At 37.0% G+C, this 26,954-nt stretch overlaps 1 protein-coding gene across 3 annotated transcripts in view; it reads right to left on the bottom strand.

The window, feature by feature from the left end:
- LOC121298214 (TOX high mobility group box family member 2-like) overlaps positions 1–26,954 on the bottom strand; it is a 92,348-nt gene that overhangs the window by 14,546 nt on the left and 50,848 nt on the right. For 2 of the 3 annotated variants that reach the window (XM_041225182.1, XM_041225183.1), the window contains 2 exons: positions 19,454–19,687; positions 3,341–3,583 (listed from right to left, as the gene is read on the bottom strand). In XM_041225182.1, the coding sequence (XP_041081116.1) occupies positions 3,341–3,583; positions 19,454–19,687 (477 nt within the window). The remainder of the gene's footprint in view (positions 1–3,340; positions 3,584–19,453; positions 19,688–26,954) is intronic. The other variant, XM_041225184.1, reaches the window with a different exon arrangement.

Here is a 26,954-nt window from a genome sequence, read left to right as displayed (position 1 = left end):
AAATGTACTATTGTAGACTGTGAGGTGCAGTGCATGTTTTTTTTAGTGAATTGTATGCAGGGGTGAGTTTTGTTATTTCTTATTGGGCGATGCTGATCTAAACTAGCACGCAATCCATTCCCAGAAAAATAAAATCAAATATTTACTGTAAAATCGACTGCTTAATGCAATTTGGATTTTGCTCACTTTTACTTTCCATTAAAATCAGTGCTACATGAGTTGCTATGCGCTTTTAAATCTGTTTCAATTCTCAAGTCCCACTAGATTATAAAAAGAAAAAAAACATTCCATTATTTAAGAGGGTAAAAGAAAATACCCTGTAGTTCAGGTACATCCCAGAGGTGAGCCTGTCAAAGCGCACACATGTAGAAAGAAGGCTGTTTGGCCAATTTCCAAATTAGCTCCAAAAAAAACCTTGTGTCTTAGATTTTTAATGTGCATTCACATCTATTAGCTGTACAACAGAACTAATGGCTGACAGCATGCCATGAATATTTTGGAAAAAAAAATTACATAAATCCTGTAACACAAAGAGTGTTGAGACAGACAGCATTGCTTCTTCTACCCATAGTGACAACCCAGTACGAAGGTTACAAAGTATCTTAAATTTTAAGGCTGTGCATCACTATTGGGAGTGACAGCCTTTCCAGTTTGTGTGCTTAATTGTGATTCCCCATGTCTCTCACCAAAAAACACCTCATCTGTAACATGGTTTAATGGGGCATACAGCTGGCATCTCCTTTACAGCGTCACTCATCAAAAATAGATATTGTTTTGCCCTCATACTTACAATGCATTCTCTTTCCACCAAGACACCAATTTGCAGTTTACAATGCCACGCCAACTCATGCAAAGTTCTGAAGCCACCGGGATTCACTCTGACAGCCATGCACCACATTACCATTAAGCAGAAGGTAAACCTCCTCTTTATAGGGGAAAATAACATTGTTGACAGAAAACGTCACACTGCGTACAATGCAATGCAGCAGCTTTTACCACAAAAAAGGATTTTGATAATACAAATTGGCCTACACTATAGATTGAAAGCGACTTGCGATTATGTCTTTAAGAGGAGTGGCTGAGAAGAGAATAATATCTTAGGCTTTAAAATGATTTTTCACCTTGAAGCATAACGACATTCTGACAAACTCTGTTTGTCAGTCGTCTTTTTGTGTTCAAGTCTTTGCAAGCAGGTGAAGATCGTTTATCCTGTCTCAACACGGTGATGATTTCACTGGGGTTCCTGCCTGTGGAACCCCTCCTGGCCCCATTCCTATCCATTGTCCAACTGCACAGAGAACATGTGCATTTTTGAGTAATTGTAAAGCTAAGTTGTATAAACATACATTCTCAATATAAAATATTTAAAGACAGGGTGGTTTGTTTTCTAGCATAATGGATTGAGTTTTCAAGCCTAATTGTATTAATTAACATAAAAATGTATTTAAATTAACGATCAATGCGAATGCGTCCTTCTCATACTGATGATTATTATTTTACGTAATTAAAGTTCATGTTGAAACACTTCTACATTATATGTTAAAAAACAAAACAAACAAACAAAAAATAAAAAACAAACAACCTACTGCACTGATTCTGGTCAAACTGAAAATAACAAAGTCTGGAAAATAGCTTTATTCACTGTAAAACAGTAAGTGGCTAATGAGAGGTAAGGATGCTTTCCTATGACCTTTCATTTAATACAGCTGAACAACAAGAAAAACAGCAGTTTCAAAAAAACAGCTCTGACACAGACTGAACACTAGGTGTCAGTATACACATAGCACTATCCAGTGTTTAAGGGAAGGAATAGAGGCTTTAGCTCACCGCATTGCAGGTACTTAAATAAGGATCCTTTACAATCAGCTAGGACCAGATGTGGAGGTGGAATATTTTGCAAACTGATCATTATTATGTAATGCTATGGCGAGATTTATACAAAATTTAAATCATACAGGACATAACATACATTAGAGCAAATTCACTGTTTTGTACACTGAAGTTCATTTCTTATTTTGGGCAATGCTTAGAAACAGATTGCCTTCATAAAACGCAAGCCTGACCGATGGGAGGGACTTTAATTAGTTGACAAGCAGTCACAGCATGCAAACAGAAGGTAATAATGTAGCTAAATGTGCAATTAGGTTGTTATTTACATGCGATGGCAAAGCTTATTTATGTCTCTCATACAAAGGCTGCCGTTTATATAACTCATGGAGACATTTACAACAGTGGTGAATGATTTTAAGACGGTGTTAACTTCATAATGATGTATTCATTATTTCTTTAGGTGGTCTTATTATTTTGAAGACTTCCTTGGTTGGTGAATTATAATACAAACCAGGATCAGGCAATTTTATTCTGTTTAAAAAAGGATGGTGCTTATATCAAGTTTAAGAGGGTTTAAATATTTAAAATCCTATTTAAAACTGCTTGAATTAAAAGCCCATGATATTAGCATCTTTATTTGCTAAATTATTATTAATATTTTGCCATTTAAAAGCACTGTGTTCACAGCAGTTACAGAGAAATAAAATGTACTCATGATAGCTGAACTGACAAAACAATCATACAGTAACCCGTAGCTTCTATTCCCAGTTATGCCATATATTCCTTTCTCACCTCGCTATGTAATAAAATAGTTATTAATAAATAAATATTAACTGTTTTTTATATTGTCAACAATTGTATGTTATTTGAAAGGTAACAGTTATAACTATAAAACAAGCACAAACTCGACTTTTTCAAGTAAACACAAATCCTAAGGCATTTAAAACAAATGGCTTGATTTCAAAGCAATGCACACAATCAAGCCCATTGTGTTTGGATTGGGTGAACACATTGTTTTAAAAAAACAAGTTCAAAATGTCCCTATCACAAAAGAGAATACATTTTTAGATCTGTTTTCGATATTTTGCAGAGAGCAGATGGATTTGCACTTTTTAATATTCACAATTGCACATTGTGAATATTAAAAAAAAAAGCAAAAATCTGAATGCATAGCCTCTGATCAACAGATTTAATGTATTTTTACTGGCCTATTTGCAGATATATAAGTACAAATATACATATACATATATATCTGTATGTCCATTAAAGAATCAATACAGATTGTGGTCTTTAAAATATGGTACACCTTACAGTTTACGATAGCAATAGTACTCTCCTCAGTGGGCATTCAATACAATAGACCTTTTGTTATGCAATGTTGCTATTGCCTTGGGTCGCTAAACTATCCTACTGCTGCAGGTAGAATTGCTTAGTTTTGCTCTGAGAGTGTCTAATTATCTTGCTACAGTATTTTCCCATCGTCAAATATAAGTGAAGGTTCCACCAGTACCTTGGAATGGGAATCTGCTTCCTCTTCCTGGGCGGAGCTGGAAGGGGAGGGCGTGGCCGATTTACTTCCTGGAGGTGAGGGGGAACCGTGGCCAACAGAATTTCGCATGCCAACCTGAGAGTTCAGCTGGGATTGGCACAGAGCGGTCATGTGATGTGACAGTGTCCTAGGTGATCTGTTTATCAGAGGGATGTGGTGACTGGAGTCATAATGAGAGCCGCATTGGTGAGCCATCTCCTGGATCTGGGTGAGAAAAGAAGACGCACTTTTTAAATTTTTTATTCCCAAATAGTTTTTTTGTTTTTTGTTTTATCTCCTTTCCTCACCCTGTCACCAGGAGGGTGGGCAGACAGAGTTGAAGACTCCCCTACAAATCCAGTCCCTTAGAATTTGGCACAGTTTCCCCACCTCTTACCAAGTACAGCTAATTAATATTCCCCCTCATAACTGGCCACCATGAACTCCACACCACACAAGAGAGTCATCACAGAATGTGTGACATAGAGCTGGAGGACAACAGGGGACCTTCAAGCACCACCATGCAAGAATATCTCCTCATTATGTTCATTGTAAATCAGCAAAACAGTCTTTTTCTGACACAAGCAACAACATATAGAGATGTTATTCTACCAGGGAAAAGGGGACTGGGGATGAAACAAAATCTATATTGTCAACAAACACTTGCATGTTTTCGTTCTCAATTTAAGAAGTATTTTACACTGAGATCTCTAGTCTGGCTCACTCACAAGAGTTTTATACCTGAAGAGATAACTATACAGTACGTAGTATTTGATATTCAATTGATTCTTGGCTTGTGTACAGCTGCATATCACATTCCCACTAAAATTGGTAGGCTATCTGCTCGGTCATGGAATTTTTGGTGGAACTGTTGGCTACATTTGTGGACGAACAACCTGGTAACGTCTGTGACTAAAGTGAGGCTCTAACATGAGATTCTAAATTCAAAAAGCCTGCTCACAATCATCACATCCACGAAAGCAAGCCTAACCTGCCTCTTCAGCATGTATCACAAGGTTTGTCTGTCCCAGACTCATTACTCTAGTGAAACATTAATAAGTAAAAACTCTAATTAAATTAACATTGTGCTAACAAGATCAAGTCAGAAAGGTCCCAGCAGATCAGATCTTAATAAACAGTAGTAAAACATCTGTAATGCAGCCCTGCCAGTAAAACCATTTTAATTGGCCCCAGTGGGTTGCCTGGGTAAAATATAGTATATCATATGTAAGCTGAATGCTGTTTTTATTCCTAGTACACCTAGAGTTTAGTCTTTTTTCTAAGGTTGAGAACAAAGGTTTTTTTTTTTCACAAAGGCATTCCTTCTGCATTTCAAATCGCCAATCATGGAAAAAACAAAACAAATAAAAAGAAACAAAGAACCAGTAAGCTAAAATAAAATAAAAAAAATTAAAATGATGACAGCATTTACATATTAGTGAAAAATAAAACTGCTCAAACCATTTTGAAGGGGCTGAAGAACATTTCCATACAATCTTCCATTTTGTGTGGAGTTTGGCCTTTAAGAGACTCCCCAGCCCAAGAAGCATTGAAAAACCAATTAATCAAAATGGGCTATCATTGCAAGAGCTAGGCTATTTCCATAGCAACAGCCTCAGGGTGGAACATTCGCCCTTTATTATGAGCTCACTATGTTTTTCATAAACAACACAAATAGAGAAGAGAGAGAAACTGCTTTAAAAATAGGAGACCAGGTAGAACTGAAAAGGGACATTTTTCAAATAATTAGCTGTTTTCAGGGATTTCAGGGTAGCTGGTCTTTCTGACTGAAAGAAATCGGGAATGGAAGAATAACTTATTGTCCTTATTGTGAGGTCATTGTCCACGAAGACTGTTCCCTTTCTTCTGCTGTTAAGCAGTGCCTCACATTCCTTACCACTTTCTATAATATATGCATGTCACACATTCTTTGAAATGGTTTTCAATTAGCCTATTTATTTTGTATTTAGCGTCACATTTTTTTATTCAGAGGCATTACTTTTATAAAAGTATAAGCTATTTTCCTCTATTTAGTTGTTCTAATGTCGCCAGCTAAAATATAATAGGACATAAACTCACAAAAGCTATCAGACATTCCTTAGATGGGATGCATACATTTATATACATGTGGTAGTTGTTTTATATTTAAGAATACCATGTGTTTTGCTGTTAAATAAAGGGAAGTAATGTTAAAACTGTACAATGCATTAGTAAGACCTCATCTAGAATATTGTGTTCAGTTCTGGTCACCTTGCTGCAAAAAGGATATTGCTGCTCTAGAAAGAGTGCAAAGAAGAGCGGTCAGAATTATTCAGGGTTTAAAAGGCATGTCATATGCAGACAGGGTAAAATTATTGAATCTATTCAGTCTTGGACAAAGACAACAACGTGGCAAACCTGATTCAAGCATTCAGATTCTAAAAGGTATTGACAATGTTGACCCAAGGGACTTTTTGACCTAAAAAAAAGAAACAAGGACCAGGTTTCACAAATGGAGACTAGACAAAGGGGCATTTAGAACAGAAAATAGGAGGCACTTTTTTACACAGAGAATTGTGAGGGTCTGGAACCAACTCCCCTGTAATGTTTGTGAAGCTAACACCCTGGGAGCTACTAACAACCAAACAAGCAAGATGGGCCGAATGGCCTCCTCTCGTTTGTAAACTTTCTTATGCTTTCCATTAAACATACAAATGGCATTGTGGCTTTTCTGAGATGAGAAGAATCAGGTACCTAAAGAAAAAAAGAATACAAAAAGCAAACCCTCGTTCTGAAAGGGTATGTGCTAATTGTTTAATGTTGTCATCATGGGACTGGAAGCGCTTGTCTGGGCAACTTGGTTTAGTTGTGCTGCTAAAGCTACACTTTCATGCACCATGACGTCACAAAGGTGTATATTGAAGAAAGCTTATTCTCAACCTCCTGCAATGCCAGCATCTGTTACTCAGATTATATTTCATTTTATAATACTTATACAAAAGTTTTTTTTGTTAAATGAATTCCCATAATATATTACAAAATACAAACGTTTTAAAAATGTGTCAATAGGAGCGGTTAATAGAGCTGTCTATCACTCTGTGCTATAGCTATAGCTATATCACTATAGCTGTTCTGTAATTTCTATTAAATTTATTAAAGCTTTACGGTTTGGCCACACAATAAGCATGGTATGAAGATTGCAGTAGTTGTGAAGCAGTATTGTCATATGTAGCCTGTGCACCATACTTCATTCAGTTAATATACAGTACGTCATTGATCAGTTTTAATTAACAAGGTCCGATAAAACTGGAGAAACAGCGGAACTAGCCAAAACATTATTGTCCTTGGTTTGTGATTTTTTTTCTTTCTTTTAAATAAAAAAAAAAACAGGTCTAACATATTGAAGCCGTCTCTTTTCTATACAGTTCTAGGGCTCTTGCACGTCTGACTTCCATTTCTAGGGTTCCACGTTTTTCACCTCAGTTACAATAGCTTGGAGCACTTCACACACTGCTACTGACAGCTTTACAATGATGGTTATAATGCTTTGCTATGATGGATAGATTATTTTCCAGTTACTAACATTAAAATAATGGTCACATCACTCTGAACTATTCCATTGATATTTAATAGCAAAAAAGACTAATAATAATATTGTACAGCCAGATTGAGGAAACAAAAATTGCTCCAATCACAGCTTTTCTCATCAGTATTTACACAATGCACATGCAAAATATGATCACCGCTATTGATAAGTCTGCCCTCCCATACACCTGTTACCACATTTGCAATTCAAATGAGCTAGACCCTTTCAAGTAAAACATGTAGATTTGCCACATGCCAGCCTGATCCAGTTGCATACCAGTATATTCACTAAATGCATTCAAAACATCTTTTTTTGTCTGAACCAGTTTCCACAGTCCACAGAAGCGCAATAAAACAGAGGTATTTACTTTTCTAACTGTAGACATCTTGTTGAGAGTAACAGCTTACTCACACAGGTTCATAGTTGCTATTGTAAGATCACAGAGCGTTTAATTGAAACAAATGACTATAATAATAGAACATTATCCCTGCAGGCTCCCAGGCATGACAGCTTTAATTATTGCTGTGTGTAGGACTCAGAATGTTGATCCCTCAAAGGAACAGCAAACATGTTTTAGGTAGACATACAGTGCCTCCTCCAGAGAAAAATCCTGAACTCAGCTTCTTCAGCCCTTGTAACTGATAAAGAAAACCTTCTGATAGGAGAATATGTTGCTATTCCAAAAAAGACAGTGTGATTAAATATATAACAGTCTGACTCTACAACCACTGTATATTCACATGAACTATGTGTAAAACTGAGATTTGAGACATCTTTCAAATTACTACATTTGAATGCTACATCAACTTCCCCCCAAGTGTAAAGACCCATTTGGAACGTATATGTCGATTACTTTAAGACATTTATATTGAAAATATGTTGTATTTTAACATGGCTTGTGATATTGTAAAACAATTGCTCTTACAAGTGAATTACAGGTGAGAATTTGAGGCCTATAAGTATTGACACGCTCTATGAATTCCAGTGTTATGTTCCTATTGCATTTTAACACCAGGGTGAAAACATCATAAAATCCACCAATGTAATTTGCAATAATTCCCCCAGGAGACCAGGAGCACAAGAACGTGAATAGTAATGCATTATTCTTATTAAAACGCTGCAACAACGCTCTGCCACCAAGCAGCACCACTTAATTAGCGGGCCCTTGAATGGTCAGGTCAGGCTGTATCTCACACACAATGGTTGTGTAAGCTGGTATGTTGATGATTTTATGTGTCAGTGTGTGTTGAGTTTGGCAGATCTTGATGTGGTTTTTAGTATCTGTTTATGATTGTAATAAGACAGGATTTGTTGAATAAGATTTTGACCTACAAACAGTCCCTTTGACCGAAAACATAATCTGTACATACAACACAGCTTTATATCCTGGACAACTTGTTTTTTTTCCACATAACTTTATTGTCATACCGCTTCCTGTTATGTAGCAGTCAATTAAGTTCAGAGTGGGTCATTCATTACCTTACACTCACTGATTTAAAGCTGTAGTTTCCCACAAGTTCATTTACAATGTGAACTGGAACTGAATTTCACTGTGTCTGCTTAGTACATTTGTCCTACGTTGAGCTATCAGAACCCTTGTTCAATTGACAGTTCAGTTTGTTTACATTTTAAAGTGTAAGGCAAGGGCCTTTAGTTGTTATGCGCCTTACCTTTGGAGCTACATCCCGAATCAATTAAATCCAATTAAAGTAAATATGTGTTTGTGTTATCTTGTTTTTGAGCTGGACTGATTGACCAATGGCCTTTTGTTTATACTGTAAAGGGTCCTGGGATGCTCTGCATGAAGAATGCTACATAAAAGCAAATTGTATTGTATTGCATTGTATTGTAAAACATAGTTTAAGTTTTGTCCTGATGGGGCATTAAATACGACCCAACCTCACTCATCATACCCTTACTTCCCATCCTGTACAGTATTTGGCTGACTGCCACCTTTTATAACCAATAGTTAATTTCATAATTGATCGAATTGTTGACTGGCAAATCAATCATTTCCCAGTTTACACCACATTCTCACATGTCTCGAATGGAGAAAATCAGAGAGAGTATTTCCCTGCAAGGATAGGGGTTTAACCCTATCTCTGCCAAAACACACACCATATACACCAATGTCAGGGGACTCCTCACTCTGTCACACACAGAGAGTAAATATATCTGCTTTGATTTCAATATAACAATATAAATATTGTTACAGCAAACAAGTGTGAAACTAAAGGCAAATCCCTCAACAGCTACACAAGACATACAGTAGGTAAATGCTAACTGGTTACAAAGGATAGCCACAGCAACCAGGCCTTTCCCTTTTGTGTTGTAAACATTATTGTGAGGAAGCTGTGTGTAGACATCCAGAGGACTAATCTAATCAAAACACGGAATGTGAAATATATACACTCATGTATTAAATATTATACACCCTACTTTGTATTAATTAGCACGGATCAGCTAAAGTTTTAGCATTTTTTGTATTATTCACCGTTAAGAATAGCCAGTTATCCAGATTTAATTGTTTATTCTCTGCTTCTAATCCCTGGCAACCAGCAAATACAGTGTTCAAATCTCTTCGGCCATGTTGTTTTAAATTATTCATTAGTCTTAACAACAGTTGCCAAAGGTAATTTAAATGAGCATGTCATGAATATTCATTAAAAGTAATGAATACTGATTTGTTTTTAATGTTCATGCCTTAAATATTCCAATTCGCTGCCTTCTATTTATACTAACCTATTAACCTTCACAGAAATAAAGCAAGATGGTTTTCGCCTTTGTAAATGGGAAAATATGTCCCATCGTTCATTTACAATAAAAAGGTGTCCCATTATTCTCTGAAGTCGAAAATGCCATTGCCAAGCATACAGTTTATTCCTGTTAGATCAAAAATCCCATTTAAAAAATAACACTTTACCTACACCATATTTCTGATTTATATGGAACCAGTACAATTTTCCTTAATGCCTATTTTGTTCAAGGGCAGGTGTGCAATTAAAATCTAGTAGTGCTTAAGGCAACAGAAGATGGATTTGGCAGCTTGTTTTTGACATTAAGATTATTCTGTTCTAGTAAATACTTCTTTGTGAGTTAATATTTCATTATACTGACAAGTACAGTAGCCAACTGTGGTGGGACCAGAGTAAGGGCGGATATGTAATAAGCTAGATTAATGGATCCTGTTTTAAATACCATTCCACACAACTGTGACAATTACTATATTCACACAATTACTGTTTGAGATTCAGCTTTTATTAGGGAGCTCCCTTAAATCCCTTGTTTAGAAAGATGCAGGGTATTAATGCTTGTGACAGGGTAGCTGTCTGCCATGTGGGTGCGTGCATTCACTGCTGAGTGACAGACAGGAGAGCGAGATGGTTGATACGCTCCCTAGCAGACAAACAGGAATTATTTACATATCGACACATTGAACATCTCACGTGACATGACCAGCAATGGCAGCGCACGGAGCACATACAACACAGTGTACGAAAACTTTGGCAGTAATCTTCTCTGTTCAATAATAAAGTAACATTGCTTGACAATAAACATTTTGCAAGATTCCTGCATTGTGACAGCTAATCAGCGGATACGCCTGATATTCGTTTCTTGTACAAAATCATTTCTGTCGTGATCTTTTGGCAGGTTATTTCAAAAACTATTTTAGATCAAGATAGCATATCAATTTTCATATTTCAAGACTCATATCTGCATCCCTGTGTTTCTTATTACTGTTATTATCACTGATTTCCTTCTTTAAAGCGCTACACCATATGCTGCTTAGGCTATTATAGTAGATATGATGTAAGGCTTGTCTACCATGACATGAACAAACACATCTGTCAGCAGGGAATGTTATTCTTAAACAATAAAGGTCTTCTACCCACAACTACTCTCAGTAGGTGACAAGAATTAACTCATTTGTACACTTTCAAAGTATTCCTTTGACCTTTTTTTCTGTATATATATTATATATATATATATATATATATATATATATATATATATAGTAATAAAGTCAGTCAGGGCTACTATGTAATCCTTATATCCTGTACTTTCACCTTCCTTCCTGTAGAGGGGTCAGTCTGACTACAGGGGAGTCCATGGGTCATGGGTTTCGCGTCCAGCTTATATGGCCTAATTGTTTTGACAGGTGACAAGACTACAGGCTTTCCATTTAAACAGACTAAAATCAATCAGCTGGCCAAGCTTAGTAAAACCTGCTTGATAAAACACTGAAGACATATGTGCAGAATTAGTCCGACTACAGGGGAGTCAGAAAGAAAACTCCATTGCCCAGAAGGCCATGGGTTTCGTGTCCAGCTTATATGGCCTAATTGTTTTGACAATGTGTTTGCAATGGTGGTGAATGTGAGACGTTTAAAACGGGTCAGGGTGAACCCATCTGGGAGGGGTATAGAAGGAGAGAGAGAGAGAGAGAGAGAGGAGAGAGAGAGGGAGAGAGAGAGAGAGAGAGAGAGAGAGAGAGAGAGAGAGAGAGAGAGAGAGAGAGAGAGAGAGAGTTTTGAGTTTTAAAATCCCTTTATTATATCCAAGCCACCTCTGCCACTTTCTTCAACAGCAGTATTTTGCCAGGTGATTCCTCCTCCTCTGGCACTGAGGAGGAGAGTAGCACTGTGGGGAATAGGGGCTTCTGCTCTGGAACCAAGCGCTCTGATAAGAGACTAGGATTGGGATATAGCTGGAATAAGAGAGGCCTGTAAATCACTCAGGATCTTTTCTACAAACCGCACTGATTTGATCTGTAGTGATATAGCTAACTCCCTACAGGCTCTCCATTTAAACAGACTAAAATCAATCAGCTGGCCAAGCTTAGTAAAACCTGCTTGATAAAACACTGAAGACATACGTGCAGAATTAAAACTTTCACATTTAATAATGGGATTAAAAAACTGAGGCTGTTCAAAAACCCATTTAGTGCACAGCGACTCTTCTGATCTAGTGTTTTTTAAAATCCTCCATGCGTTAAGCAGGTTTTTATAAAAACTAACCAGCCCACTATCATTGAGCTGTTCCACACACAGGGTTCAGACATACCAGCCTATGCCAAAGCATAGATGCCACCAGATTGTTAATAACGAGGACCTTCCCCCTAAATGAGTCGTGAAAGGAGCCACTGACAGCCCTGCAGCCTCCTTTCACTTTATCCAGCAATCCCTCCCAGTTCTGTTGAATGAATGCTTCTTTCCCAAAAAACACTCCCAATATCTTAACCCCAGTGTTTTCCCAGGTCAGCGCTGGGAGCAGTGATGGGGGAGTTACTCCCTCCCAGCTACCAGACAGAAAAGCTGCACTTTTTGCCCAATTGACCCGAGCTGAGGTGGCCTTTTCATAATTCTTAATGCAGGATTTCAGCACAGTGACGTCCCTGTCATTAGTAATGAAAACATTAGGGTCATCAGCATACACAGATAGCCTGATGGGGGCGCTGTTGGGTGCAGCTGGCAAAGCCAGCCTGGCTAGCTTCTCCCTCAGGCGACAGTGAGCTCCTGGAAGGTCAGCGGGGTGTCCAGCCTGTGCCACTCCTCCTCACTCAGACTGGGGAGCCCCTGATGCAGTCGCTCCATCTCTCCCAGGTCACAGTTCTCAGCCTTAAAGAGACCACTGTAGAAATCCACTGCCGCATGCCTGAGCTCCACAGGGCAGTTAACATCTCCACCCAGTATGAGGACGTGACCAGTGTCACATTGTCCTAAAACCTGACTCAACTTTAAAAAAAATAAAATTCGCTCCCCCCCCCCCAACACAATAAAACGAAAAAAAAAACACCATTTTCTCCATTGGTAAAAATAGATTGCTCAACAATAAAATGAATAAAGACATAAAAGTATAAATAATCCAGGTAAAATTAGCCATTAAAATTGATTAGAAGATCTCAACATTTTCCTCACTGAACTCATGCTTTTTCAGTCTGAATCTTTTTTTTTTTTTTGATTGAATTCAGCTAAAGTTGCTTTTCTGAGTACAACATTTGCAGAGTATAGAAAACGTTTCTGGTCTGGAAAAAATGATTTTACCTCTACTCACCTCTTACCCTTTGTTCTATCAAGAAAAGTTCTGATTTCTTTAATAGTATATAATTGGCCCTTACTGGTTTGGCTGGCCGAAGTGTCAGAGAACTGTGAGGTATCGGAGAAACTTCCATCATCCTCTTCACCCTCCTCATACAGCGACATCACCTCCTCGTCCGCCGATTCCTCTGCCTCTGCCACCACTGGCTCCTCCGCCACCGCCGACTCCCCGGGCCGAGAGGAGCCACCCGGGACAGGATCCCCATCAGAGCCGGCTTGAACTCCGGCACCGCGGACTTCCTCCTCACAGCCAAGTACCGCCATTGGGGCCGACAGAGATTCACCTCCGCTAACCCCACCCGATATCTGAACCTGAGAAGCGGGATCAATGGGCCGGGAATCACCATCCACACCCTCCTCCGTCCGACTACTCTGTTCCACTGCAGCGCAGGGCTCAGACCCTCCGCCACTGCCGTGAGAAACCATAGGTCCCCAAATTCCCCCACCCACCGCACAGGCAGCACCAGAGGACGCCTTCCCCTCTTTCAGCCGCTGTTTCTTCCCCACCACCTTGAACTCACTCTCCTGGTCAGCATTAGCTGATGTTGTAGCAGCCTCTGGCTCGGCTGTAGACTCGCTGCTGGCAGGCTGTTGCTGGGCTGAGTCGTCTGGTTCCAGTCGCTCTGTCTCTTCCACCTGTGATCACTGAACCACTTCGGCCCCCTCTCCGGTAGCATTACTATTACCACTCGGACCTGCTTCTGCATTTGACCGTGGGCATGAGTGTTTGAGATGCCCCTGTTCCCCACAACGAAAACATTTCATTACGTCTGTGCTTGCAAACACTTCATAGTCCCTACCTTCAATATTAAAACGCCACGCAACATTTAAAACAAAATCAGGGTCGTTCAGAAGCACAAAAACCTGCCTTCTGAAAGACGTTACATGTTTAATTTCTGGTGCCTTGCAACTGAGTGGAATTTGTTTAAAAGGCAACATTATTTTGCCGTATTGAGAAAGCTCTCTTGCAACTAATGTGTTATCAATAAACGGGGGGATATTTGAAAGAATAACTTTAGTCAAAGGTGTAGATAGGGGCATGACTGAAAAAAATGAACCATTTATAACAAACCCTTCTTCCACAAGTTTACTGACCAGAATTTCTTGACTCAGGAAAACAACTATTGCTTTGTTCATTCGTGAGGCAGATTTAATATTTCCAAACCCGACTGACTTTCCCACCGCCAACACCACATCCTCCATGGAGACATCGGGGTCAGGTATACACCTGAACCTATAAAATGTCCCTATAAAACTGTGACCCAGAAACTGAGATTTATTTGCACACTTTTATTTTAAACCCCAAAATAATCAAAAACAAACAAAACAAAATAAACACAGTCGGGCTCTCCACACGGTAGCAGCCCAGAATGAACTAACTCTGGGGTTTATATGCTCCAGAGAAACCGGTATAGGCAGCTGGCTCTAATTTATACTATATATTTTTTAGACACTTGCAGTGTTGTCAGTGGATTGACAATCCAGTACAGAGAGGGGTTTATCGAGTGATAAGCAGAAAAAAAGCCTTTGGCAAAATGTAGTATACAATCCTCTATCATCATAACATTGTCCCTGGGAACCACACATCTTGTCTCCGGCTTGTATTTGAATTTTCCTGGGATTTAATCTTGTTGGGATCTAACACACAGTGCCAGGAACACAGATATAATATAGATTGGAGAGGTTTCCCAGTACAGTTCATACAAGGATATATCAATCCTTACTTAAAAAAAAAAAAAAAAAAAATACTGCAGATCTACACAGCCACATGAAATGGTTGCTGCTAACAGCAATGGATCTGTGTTCTGCTAACCCATGAAAAAAAATTCTAGTTTCCTATAACATATACAGTAAATACTACAGTACATTACAGGATATACATTTTATGAATGATACTACTATTTTTTGGATTTGAAAGCTATTAATGGGTTGCTACAGTACCTGATAATGTTACTAATGGTACTATGAATGGCGTTATATCACAAATAAAATAAAGATATTATTACATATTATTTTGAGGGGTTGTCCTTTTTTTGTTATCTACCTCAAACAATACAAACACTATCGATGCTATACATTTGCCAAAGTTATTTCATAAGAATCACCCTGTAACTACATAAATCTTACAAAATATACAAAATGCAGCCATAAAAAACATGAAAGTCATGAAGTCTATTGGTAAACACGGGATGGATCGTTGACTGCCATCACCGTAAAATACTTACAACAATACACACTTTCTCTCCAATCACGCAACGTTTTGATCTCATCAGCTTACATGTTATTGCCTTCCACCGACTGCCGTACATGATTAAAAAATGTTTTTCTCCAATACCTCCTTTTATTAGGCTAATCTTAAAACTAATTGACGGTATTAAAGAAGAAGATGGATTCTAGAAAAGGAATGAAAAGTCCCTTTGGCATAATGAAATCGAAAACAACTTCCATTTCTTTAAAATATTTTCTCAATATCCAGCTACACATTTTTATACCATATTGTGGGAGAAAAAAGGCCCCCTTTCCCTAGAGATAATAAAAGAATTGAATTTTTCCTTATCGGTCATCTATTTTTCCAGAGAAAGCTATTACACGCTGCCTCTGGTTGCTAAGCAACAAGAAATATTAATAGCAGCTTTTATTAGCCTGGCTTTACCAGAGGAGTACTAAAATGAGAAAGTGGAAAACATGAATGTGTTACATAAATCTTTAGACCATTCAAGGTTTGTGCAAGTCTCTGTTTGTGTTATGATTTATAGCGATGCCGGTTCATTTATGAGAAAAGGGGGTGTGAAATAAGAAAATGGAACATTACCCTGAAGGACTATTTGAAAATAAATAATTGCAAAGGTGAAAAGAAAGCTGTTTAAAAAACAGAGTTCTCTTTCGGAGAGAGATTTTACTGGCCTATTACACAAAGTAAAAAAAAAACACTCTTGTATTAGCAAAATATATTCATTTGTTATGAAGTCCCCCCCCAATATAAAATTCCCCCTCCTTCATCAAGCATCAGAACAATTATAATTTTAACATCAGTTTTAGCTTTTAACAAACAAATATGCTGCGTTTTTGTCATTTTCCACAATCCTTAACTCAATTTCAAATAAAATGTTTAAATCTACAACCACATGGGCTATAAATCACAGCCTTCTCTTAACAGCACTACATTAGCAACTGTGTATTTCTGTGCAGTTACATCGCTGATGTAGAGGAGGGACTGCACTAGAAATAATGAAATCCGGCACAAGAAAGGCCGACATGGATTCTACCTCTTACAGCCCCCATGCTTGTGAGGTTATTTATTTTAAAATCAGAATGGGGTATTTAGCTTGAGCTGTTATTAATTTACTATGTCATATGTAGGCTGTCCCTTTATATAACAGATCTGTAATCTTAATGTAATCTTGTGCAGTCTGGGTGAAAGGATGGAGAAGCCAAGATGAGCAATTTAAATAACAGGTTTGTACATATGTAAGCTTAATGTCTTTGCAGCTCTTTTAATATAGGTATTTTCTGTTTGCCATCATGTATCTTCTTTACAGAAGAGAGCATATATGGATAGCTTCCTCCAGTATTGTTCTTAATATTTAACTGTAGAACAACCGCGTAACACACTCTGCCAGTACAAATAGTGTTGCCGGGTACCAGATAGGGTTACGATTATAAGTTAAGGTTAAAGCATGTGCTTTAATCAATTTAAAATATTCTTCTTGATTGTGCATATGCAATATCAAATGCCTTCAAACCCCCAGGGATATGTCACGACATTTAGGAATGTAGCATAGGGAACAGAAGAAAGACTGATGAACAGGTTCCATGGCAAGCTGTGTACATTAGAGCAGTCAGGTATCATGTTTATCCCAGAAGAGATGAAAACCACAAAACAGTAAGTGCAACAGGCCCTAATGGATTCGAAATGGCCTTCTATTAGGAACAGGCTGGTAATTATGTGTTTCAATTTAAATAGTCACATGTCTGAAAAATAAAGGCAATTTCCTTTGCATTAGTGGAGTCCTTGCGGAGCTGAAGGGACACATTTTCTGCCTGTTTTTTTTTTTTTTTTTAATTTATATAACTAAGCAGGTCGAAAAACACGGCAAACAGGAAACTATACGACAATTTTGTGAAAACGGTGGCCTTTTAATAATTAGTTTTAATGTAAATACTCTGCTAATGCATTTAATTGTGTGCTTTTAGTTTTGATCCAGGCAGGACATTTCCAAAACACATCTGTTTGCAACAGAATTGTTTTTTTAATCTTCCTTAATGGATGCCTACTGTACATCCTGAGTTTTTTTTAATGTATTTTTTTTCCATCACTAACTGTTTGAGAGACATTTTACCAACACAAAATCCACTGTTCTTCCAGTGATAAACATTTACCTCAACCAAAAGTTGTGCACCAACAATTGTGATTCACTGATTTGAGATTTATACTATAACATTATATTCGCATGGATGTCTACACCCCATTTACAAGGGAAACTGTGCTGATGCTACTGGAACAAACAATTGGTTTTTACATGTTCAAATATTCTTTCAAAATGTAAACAAATATTTATTTCGTTTGGAATTAGCTGGAAAACAATAGTATAATTTGTACTACAGTAAAGTAAATCTTTCAGCAGTAAAATACACTCCCCCATCAAATGAACTATGAAAGAAAGGATAGAATTTGTTATTTATATCATACCTCATTGATGAACTGCTTTCCTCTGCATGATATATTTTTGATTTTTGTTTGGAGTATCAGCCCCGGTTTTTTTTCTTAACCTGTATAAGCGAGGCAGTACAGAGCTTCCTGGCTTTTATTTCCTGATCTTTAATTTACACAGCTCGCCCAGACCCTGGGAAAGGTTACCTCTACAATGAATGAATTTTGTAATGAAAAAGAAAACCGATGTAATGTTTTTATAGCTGCACATGTATGGAAATGCACTGCCAATAATACTCAATGTTGGTCAAACAAAGTCAGAGTACACTGGCTCTACTGTCTTTTCAAATTAAAATTTAGCCTTGGTCTGAATCAATTCTACTGCTGGATAGTCAAACATGGAATTGAACTGTGCCTACACGGACTAAGTCAATAAAGATGAGCCCCTGACTCAACCCACTCACCTCCAAGAAAAGACACAAATCTATACTTAAAGTTTCCCTTAAAATTGATATTTTCTTTCATCACTTTGAGCCTTCCCAGGCTCTTTCACTTGCAGGGCATGTACGAAGTACCAGCCTGATAAAAACAAAGCTCATCGCAGCAGTGTCCTGGGCGCAGGGCAGATGGCACCTAATGGATTGTTGTTTTTTTTTAATGTTAAATATTATGCATAACTATGGCAAAACGTTTTGCATCACCCTATAGAATTAACTAATTTTGCTTCATAAAATCGAATTAAACCTGCTTAATAATGTCATGTTAACATATTGAATTACGGTGTTGTAGTTTTCCATATGCTTAACAGAAAACTGATAAAAATTTAACAATGTGACATTTCGATATCTGACATGAAATGCTGTACTATTACGGCTTCTGGGAGACTTTTCCAATATCATTTTATAGTTTGTTTGATTACATAATCAAAATTATGTTGATATAGATTTTTCTTATGTCTCAATTCTAAAATTCGAGATGATGCCAAACTTTTGGCCCTACTCTGTGTTTCGACTTCAATAAATATAAAGGATTAAACTTGGTGCAGGGTTCTGCTGTGTATCTGGGGAAGTTTACAGAAAAACACACATATCACTCTCTTACTGTATTAGGGCCAGGTCTAAACAGATTTGTTTTTGGTATTCTTACATTGCTTTGAAATAACTGAAAAAGTGATTGCTTCCTCAGACTGGTAATGAAAAAGACAAATGTAATGCAGGAACAAAACAAGTAATCTGTATATAGTAAGAATACTACAATAAGGTCACATATAAAGACATGGAACAATTATTGCACACCTCAATTATGTTTTTAGCAAAGGCTGAAAACATAATTCTCCAAGTGGATTCATGGCCTTTGTAAAGGTTACCGTAATTTAATATGCATAATACGTTCTTTTTACAGATTTGGGAGTTTCTGCATGTTGTATGTAGGATCGTTGCATACGAGTTGTGCAGCATACTAATATTCTACAGCTATGGCAAAAAGCTTTGCATCACCTAGAATTTTAGGATTGAGACATCAATATGTTAACGTAACGTTATTCAGCAGGTTTCATTCGACTTTATAAAGCAAAATTAATTAAGTCTATCAGGTGATGCAAAACTTTAGGTCATTGCTGTACTTATTATACTATGGTGTTTTTGACAGGTTAGCATATTTGAAACAGCTCAGTCACGTGAGTGAGATCAGGAATGGATGAGATAAGGCTTCATGTATATGCGAAAAGGGTTACAGGCACTACACTGTATGTGTACATAAACAGAAAACAGATTGTGACTTACAGAGGGCATTTGGTTGGAGAGCAGATGTCCGTCCTGCCCCAGCCCCATCATGATGGCTGGCAACTCTGGGTAGGAGTAGGGGTTCAGCAAGCCGTTGGGTGGGAGGGAGTGACACAGGGAGTGGTAGCCAGACTCAGGGTCCATCAAGTGGAGCAGAGAGTGCTCTGGAAGGTTGGGAGGGGTTATAGGAGGGATTTCATAGTCTTCATCACCTCCTCCCTGGCCAGAGTAGTTCTAAGACACAGAGAAGACAGCAATTCTCAATTACACCACTACTGGCAGATGCAATAAACAGATGCAAAGTACAGAGAACAGTGCTTCCTTATTCAATATCTGAAATATTAAAAAAAGTGTATTCATGAAAGACACTTTTCTCATAAAGTATGGTATAGTTAGTCTTCAACGTGTCCTCTGACTGCTTATTTTCCTCCATTTTTTCTCATAAATAATAACTTAATTTATTTAAACTTCACTGGAACACATTTTTTTTAACTGCTTTTATTACACCTAAAAGTAACCGAATCAGCTTTTAAAGGTTTTCAGAGATACAACTGTTTGAGAAATTAAAAAAAAAAAAAAATGTTGATTAGAGAAAGAAAGAAAGAAAGAAGTATGACAGGATAAATATCATGAGGAATTTGTATACAGTTTTTCTTTTGCACCCCAAGATAAAGGTGTGTAGAGAAATATGATTTTGCACTCTCAAAATGCATACTGGAGGTATTCAATGGGGAATGAAAAGCAATTTTGTCAGAAGCAATCTGACTTGACTCCGTTCATAATGACTGAGTCAAATTAATCATCACAAATAATATTCTGGTGTCAGCCATTCAAGAGGTTTTTAATAGAATTTTTATGATTCATGTCTTGCGATATATATCAAACAGTCAGTTCTGCAACATTTCAGAAATCAATTCAATATCATCTTCGTGTAGCCTGTCATCTTCTTCACCAGAACAGCCATTTATCTTGCAAAAAATAAAACACCTTTAACAAATAAACTGCAAAAAAGGTCTTTCAATTTGTTCATTTTTAATAGTGCCAACAGAATGCATTTGCACAGAGCTGTACCATCTTCACATTTCATTTTGTTAGTTCTTAAACCTTCCCCTTACCTTTTTATGGCATCTGCAATCATACTCATTACTACAAATACTAACAAATACATGAATACATATGTCTATGGCAGGCTCTTTATCCATGATCTGCTCCTGCTGCTGTTTCTCTCAAAGGTAATTTATTGATCCTCTTATTTTGACTAAATGGTTAATAATATGGTCTATGAGAGATCAATGGAATTGAGATCTGCTGCTATTTAGATTAGCATTGTAATGACACCCTGTAGAAAGTTAGTGAGCTCCAAATCAATTGCATACATTTAAATTGTAGCCTATGTGATACCCTTTATCATACTTTAACCCATGCTGTTTCAACACCAAATATGCTGCAAGTTTATACAAATCTTTTGACTTCCCAAGCACCCTCACTAACTATGTAATATAGTTGATAAAATTATCACAAGGTTAAAAAAATATATTTTTAAATCTTTAATTTAAAATGAAAAATGAAACACTCCTTTAAAATTCAGTTTCGAAAAAAAAACAAAAAAAAAAAACCCAGGAGTTGAAACTCGATTGGCTGTAGTTTGATTTACTGTGCCTCAGCATTGTCAGAGGTAGGGGAGATTCATTTTCGGGATTGTTCTTTGAAGACAGATGTTTTTGTAAACCTTCAAGGATACTGTTATTGTTTGGTCTAATAGACGATAACACGAACATTTCCTGAGATTCAATTTCCCTCATAATTGTTGGAAGGAAACTAATTTGTCTGTTGTAAACATTTGGAGTATTGTGTGAAGTGGCTCCTTGTCCATCTCCATTGGGAATGGAGCTACTACACAGAGCTTACAATACAATTGCATTATTACATTTATTATTTTCCTTGCAGTCTGTTAATGTGAGCCAGGATTTGACTTGTTACGATAGAAGCTTGTGCTAGATCATGATTTGTCTAAATTAATGACATGGCCAAGACCCTGTGTTAATTGCGATTTCACAGGCTGTGTGGAAATCGTGAAATTAGCCCAATATCACGATTTTTACAATATTCTTAAGAAATAAAAATGTATTATTTCATAATTATTATTTGTATTTCATACAAAAAAAAATCACATTAACGAAACTGTACAGCTCTGCTGTGTGCCTGCGTGTCCTATTCACCATGCATATAGTGCTGTGTAGTGATTATGCCATGTGACTACATGCAATCTAGGCAGGAAATTAAAATACTACACACTGTAAACAAGAAAAAAGGCTAAAATTAGATCATTAGATCACGTATCCAGCAGGAGTTTACACAGCAATGGAGGTAACCTCTTCTATACGTCCTGCAACGTTACTGTAGATCACTACCGAATCGTCTGTTGACAGGCATTTAGATTCAAATATTCACTAAAAGAGAAAGGCGGAACCCCAAAGCAGTATGCGACTGCTTTACTTGCAAAGAAACAAAAAAAAGGTGACTTCCATGTTCCAAAACCCAAAGCACGAAAGATATAAAAATTTGACCTTACAGAAGTGTTTGTTTGTACAAATATCCCTCTTGAAAAATTGGACAACCAAAAGAGCCACGAGTATCACAAGCAGGGGATTATGGGATTGGTAAAACAGTCTGGTTGCTTGTCAGTGGTCACTGACGAGTCGTCTGATGCCCAGGATCAGTATAGGTTACATATTGTATTTGTTTTGTAAGCCCTAAAAGGTGAACATGCATCTGACGTACTAGAACTGAAAGCTGTCCTTGCAGATACACTTCACCTACAGGCTGATAATTACAACATCGTTTCACAAGCTATTGCAAAGTGCTTGATGTTGATTTTGATTATGTCAGTGCATTTATCTCTATATTTGATGTTTAAAAAAAAAAAAATCTTTACACATAATTTATAAAATATTCCGCGAAATACGATACTTTACCCATGACACTGTTGTGAATTTTAAAGAAAGTTTCCGTGATTTTTAACAGGGCTTTATATATGGCTGCCAAAATAACAGATTCTCACACCAAATCTTAGTACCTAAAAAATTGCTAAAACAACTGTACTTTCACTACGTTAAACTAAAATTAAATTCTGCATCAGCATAGTGTTGTAGGAAACTAAAAGACTAACCTTCACATAGTTTATTATAGCACTGGAGACAAGTGAGTGGGCAGTTGCCTATGTACAGTATGCAATAAAGTACTGTTGGCAAAGCTTATTAAGCAAGACCTAGTGGTATTGGCATTATTTGCGAGTAAAATAACAACATTTATATAGCCTGAATGCTCTCTTTATATGTTATACTGTATGCGTTTTATTACAATGCAACTGCTGCTATCTTCCAGGATGCCCTTGAAGATGAGATGTAAATCTCAAGGACTTTCTCTGGTTAAATATTTCTAAATAAGTAAATAATTCATATGCTTCATTGCACGATGCTATTATAAGAACAAAGCAAGTACATTCCAGTTAACACTGTCTTTTCAATAAATAGTTTTTCTCTTTAGTTAAGAGGAGAAAAAATATATATGACCCTTTCTAGTCAAAAGCTACTGCTATGGCTTCACTGCATGTTCTTGAACTTCATCTCCTGTGGACTGACCTCAGCTTGTGTTTACTGCACAAAAATACAGATGTGACGAGCAGCATTCTAAAGAACGGGTTCTTGAATGACCAAGACTCATGGTAAATTTTGTACAAGTGAAGGTTTGTACAAGAAAACATTTTGGAGGCAAGATACAGTTGGAGAAATTCAGACCAAGCAACCTGAATTGGAATGCCAGCATAATCAGCATAATGCTCAGTTGGAACTCTGTGACTGCAGGCATTGACTTAGTGAAATGGACTTGTGCAGCTCGAGATATATTTTCTCTTTAAGATTCAGTTTTTGTGTGAAACATCACAATATCATACAGTAGACATTTTGTCTGTCGCTAAAAACATAAAATATAATATCAAACACATATACATCTTGGGGTTTGCTAAGACAATTAAAAGCGTCTTTCAGTTCGCTATTAAAGAATGATTTGCTGGAACAGACAAATTATTATTGGACAACAGCAGTGTCCACCATTTTAAAGCTAGCGTAGATAATCAGCTTCCACTCTACCACTCACTTCCCGTTTGGCACTAGTGCTAGCGATAGAAGATGATTGCTTTAAATATCAAATTCAGATTGATACCAGTCTCTCGGGCAACAACACTAGAACAGCATGCACTACATTTTCTTGTTCAGTAACAAGATTTCATTAAAGGAATACTGAATACTAAATAACCCTATATATATATATATATATATATATATATATATATATATATATATATATATATATATATATATGATATATCATCTCGATAGGGAGTTTTTGTTAAATTTTTTCTATTGCAGATCATGAACAAACTCTCTGTTTCAGGAGGGAAGAAATTGCTGGTTCTCACGCCTAAGTGCAGCCCTAATAATTATTTTTACCGGCTTCGTTACAATCCAAAATATAAGACAGTCCCAAAGATAAAATATGCTGTTGAGTTTAAATATTATGCAAATACGAAGCTATAAGCTATTAATTTTAAAATAAAAGTATTCACATTTTATACAAATGACTACAGCATGTATGTATTACGTGTAAAAATCTAATAGTGGTAAACTGAACTTTATGTTGTACTGTAATGCATTATGCACTTTATAATACCAGGAAATGCAATAACCAGAAAGCAGTACCATATTTGAAATGTGTTTGAAATAGAATCCTAGCTGCACTAATGTAGCCAAGTGAGACGAGTTCAAGTAGCTGTCTTAACAGCATCTGAGTTTAAAGAGTTGCTGTAGAGCCGCACAGAAAGAAAACACTGCAGAAAACCCATGCATTCAAATATCCGTTTAAGGGAGAGCAACTCATTTGTTTTGTAACTAATACGCACTTATCTGTCTCTCTGAGCAGTTGACATATTATGATTTATAGTCACACCCTGACTTGAATCTAAGTCAAAGTTAGTTATCTGTAATTTCCACACTCAATGTTATGGATGATTCAAACATGAGTTTATCTTACATGGCTTCTGGTCCTTCATCTGTTTTCATTTGCTTGACGTTTGCCACAAAGAATAGAAGCTCCCATAATTTATCTTACAGGCCAGACATAAAGCATTAAAGATCTCATGTTAATTATGAGGATGGGGGCAAATATTGACCAATAAGCTCAGACTCTTCCTCCCACACGAGCACAGGGCAGGACTTCATTGGACATGCTTGCTTAACAAGCCCTTTCTGTCAACTGTATTAATACATTATTTATCTATCCTAGTAGGGTATTGTGGATCTCGTGTGAGGATTGAATGTGAGGTCTCATACGCGAACTCATCTGCAGAAATACAGTAGACCACCACTTTTCATAAACATTTTTAGTCTTTCATGTCCAAGGTTGTGTTTTTATGGTTCATGACATGACAAAGCCATACACAATAAATGTCAGTCTTTATTATTTCCGGGGATTCTGTCCATCGCTACAATACTCTCTAGCATAAACATTTTAATTTTGATATCGGAGACATTTTTTTCTCCTTTTTTGCAACAAGAAATCTGAAAAGTCCCAACATTTGTAAATAATTACACCGTGTAACAAATTATTATTTTTTTTTTTGTTCCTGGATAGTAAGTGTTATTTCCTAATTGCTTATGCCTCAAAAGTATAGAAAATGGCTATTATTCCCCACAAACTTTGCTTTTGTGACCAGGACAGTGATATTTCAAAATATCACTATTTCCAATGGGCAAACGGGCAAATGTGTGTCTTTTCGTTCACATAAAGTCAGAAAAAAACAACATATGAATCCAAATTAACATGTATTTATACTAAAGTAATACAAAAATGACTACAAAAGATTTAGAAGCGAGTAGTTTTTTGAGATTTACGATTATACTGTAAATATAATTTGTGGGGAATAATAGCATTTTCTATACTTTTGAGGCATAAGCAATTAGGAAATAACACTTACTACCCATGAACAAAAATTGTGTTACATAGTGTTATAAAACCACTGCAGACTATAAGACTCTGCTTAAAAAAATCTGGTATCTATTGAAATGCTCACTCCTAAGCACGCCATTAATTACATCAAAAGACTGAATAAACACATTGGCAAGGTCCCAGGAAGACTGGCTAAGTATCTGAATCCGAAGAACTTAATAAATTGACAAGGTCAATGTCGACATCCTTTTCAGAGTATAAATAAAGCTTAAGCAATAAAAAAAATACTAAGGTTTTATACAGTAGTGGCCAAAATGCTATAGAGTATACATAATACAATTTCAATAACAATATATAAATAATAACATTTAAATAACAATTTGGAAAAAAAAAAAAAAAAAAAAAAAAAAAAAAAGTATATGAACAAAAGGGTACGAGACTGAATAAACTTGGGGGTTAATAACCCTGTTGGTGAGACCAGCTTCCCAGGTCTGAACCGGGGTGGAACCCCTGATACATTGATATCCAGGGTAACACACGAGTAACATTTGTACCAAAGGAAGTCCTACAGTAGAATGCCGGTTCAACAGATTTCAGTTCAGTTCTGGTGTCAGTTTTTTCAAAACACATTTGTAAAAAATCTTCTACAAACAAGTCCATCTTACGGTTCAGTCCAAGGGATCTGCCTCTGTGTCGCTTTATAAATATTAGATGGATTTCAAAACTGCATCATCAGCCACCAGTCAAAATGTCACACACTTTACCCATTCCCATTTTCCTAAAAGCTTTTTACTTCCAACAAGAGCTTTTCTTCCAGCAGATAAAACAACAATAGCCCTGTGACAGGCTGGCGAGTGTATAGAGGCCCAGAGACAGACTGCAGTTCAAAAAAAATAATGTTTTTATTACAAAAATACAAAATAAAAAGGCACAAGGGCAAAAATAAAGATTTTCAGGCTGGGCAATGCCTTCACTGGATTAAAAAAAACACCAACACCAACACCAACACCAACACCAACACCAACACCAACACCAACACGCTTCCTCAGCTCCCTCCTCCTAATGGGAAACAGAGGCCTCCTTTTATGTCAGGTGGCTGGGCGCTGATTGATCGTTAATTAAGTTAATCATCTAATCAACTAATCAACCCCAGCCACCTGAACATAACAAACCCAGGCAGGTAGGGGAAATTAACCCCATCCCTGCCACAAGCCCCTCTGAACAACATCCCACTGTGATCTGTCTATCTCGCTCAGCCACTGTACACACTTCACTCATCTCCAAGGTCAAAAGGTCACCTTCATTTGATCAGATACCAGCTCAGATTAAAATCAGGGTCTTTGTGAGATGTCATATTTCATTACACATTTGACTCATTTCTGGGGTCAAAGGGTGACTGATTTGATTGGATGACAGAAACGATATCATTTGTGTTTAACCACAGATGCTGTGAGTTCTGAGTGGTGTACTAATGTATTTTGTAAAGACACAGCTGTCC

The sequence above is a fragment of the Polyodon spathula genome, chromosome 23 (genome assembly GCF_017654505.1).
Source record: "Polyodon spathula isolate WHYD16114869_AA chromosome 23, ASM1765450v1, whole genome shotgun sequence".
Taxonomy (NCBI): Eukaryota; Metazoa; Chordata; class Actinopteri; order Acipenseriformes; family Polyodontidae; genus Polyodon; species Polyodon spathula.
This window is presented reverse-complemented; position numbering and strand designations above follow the sequence as displayed.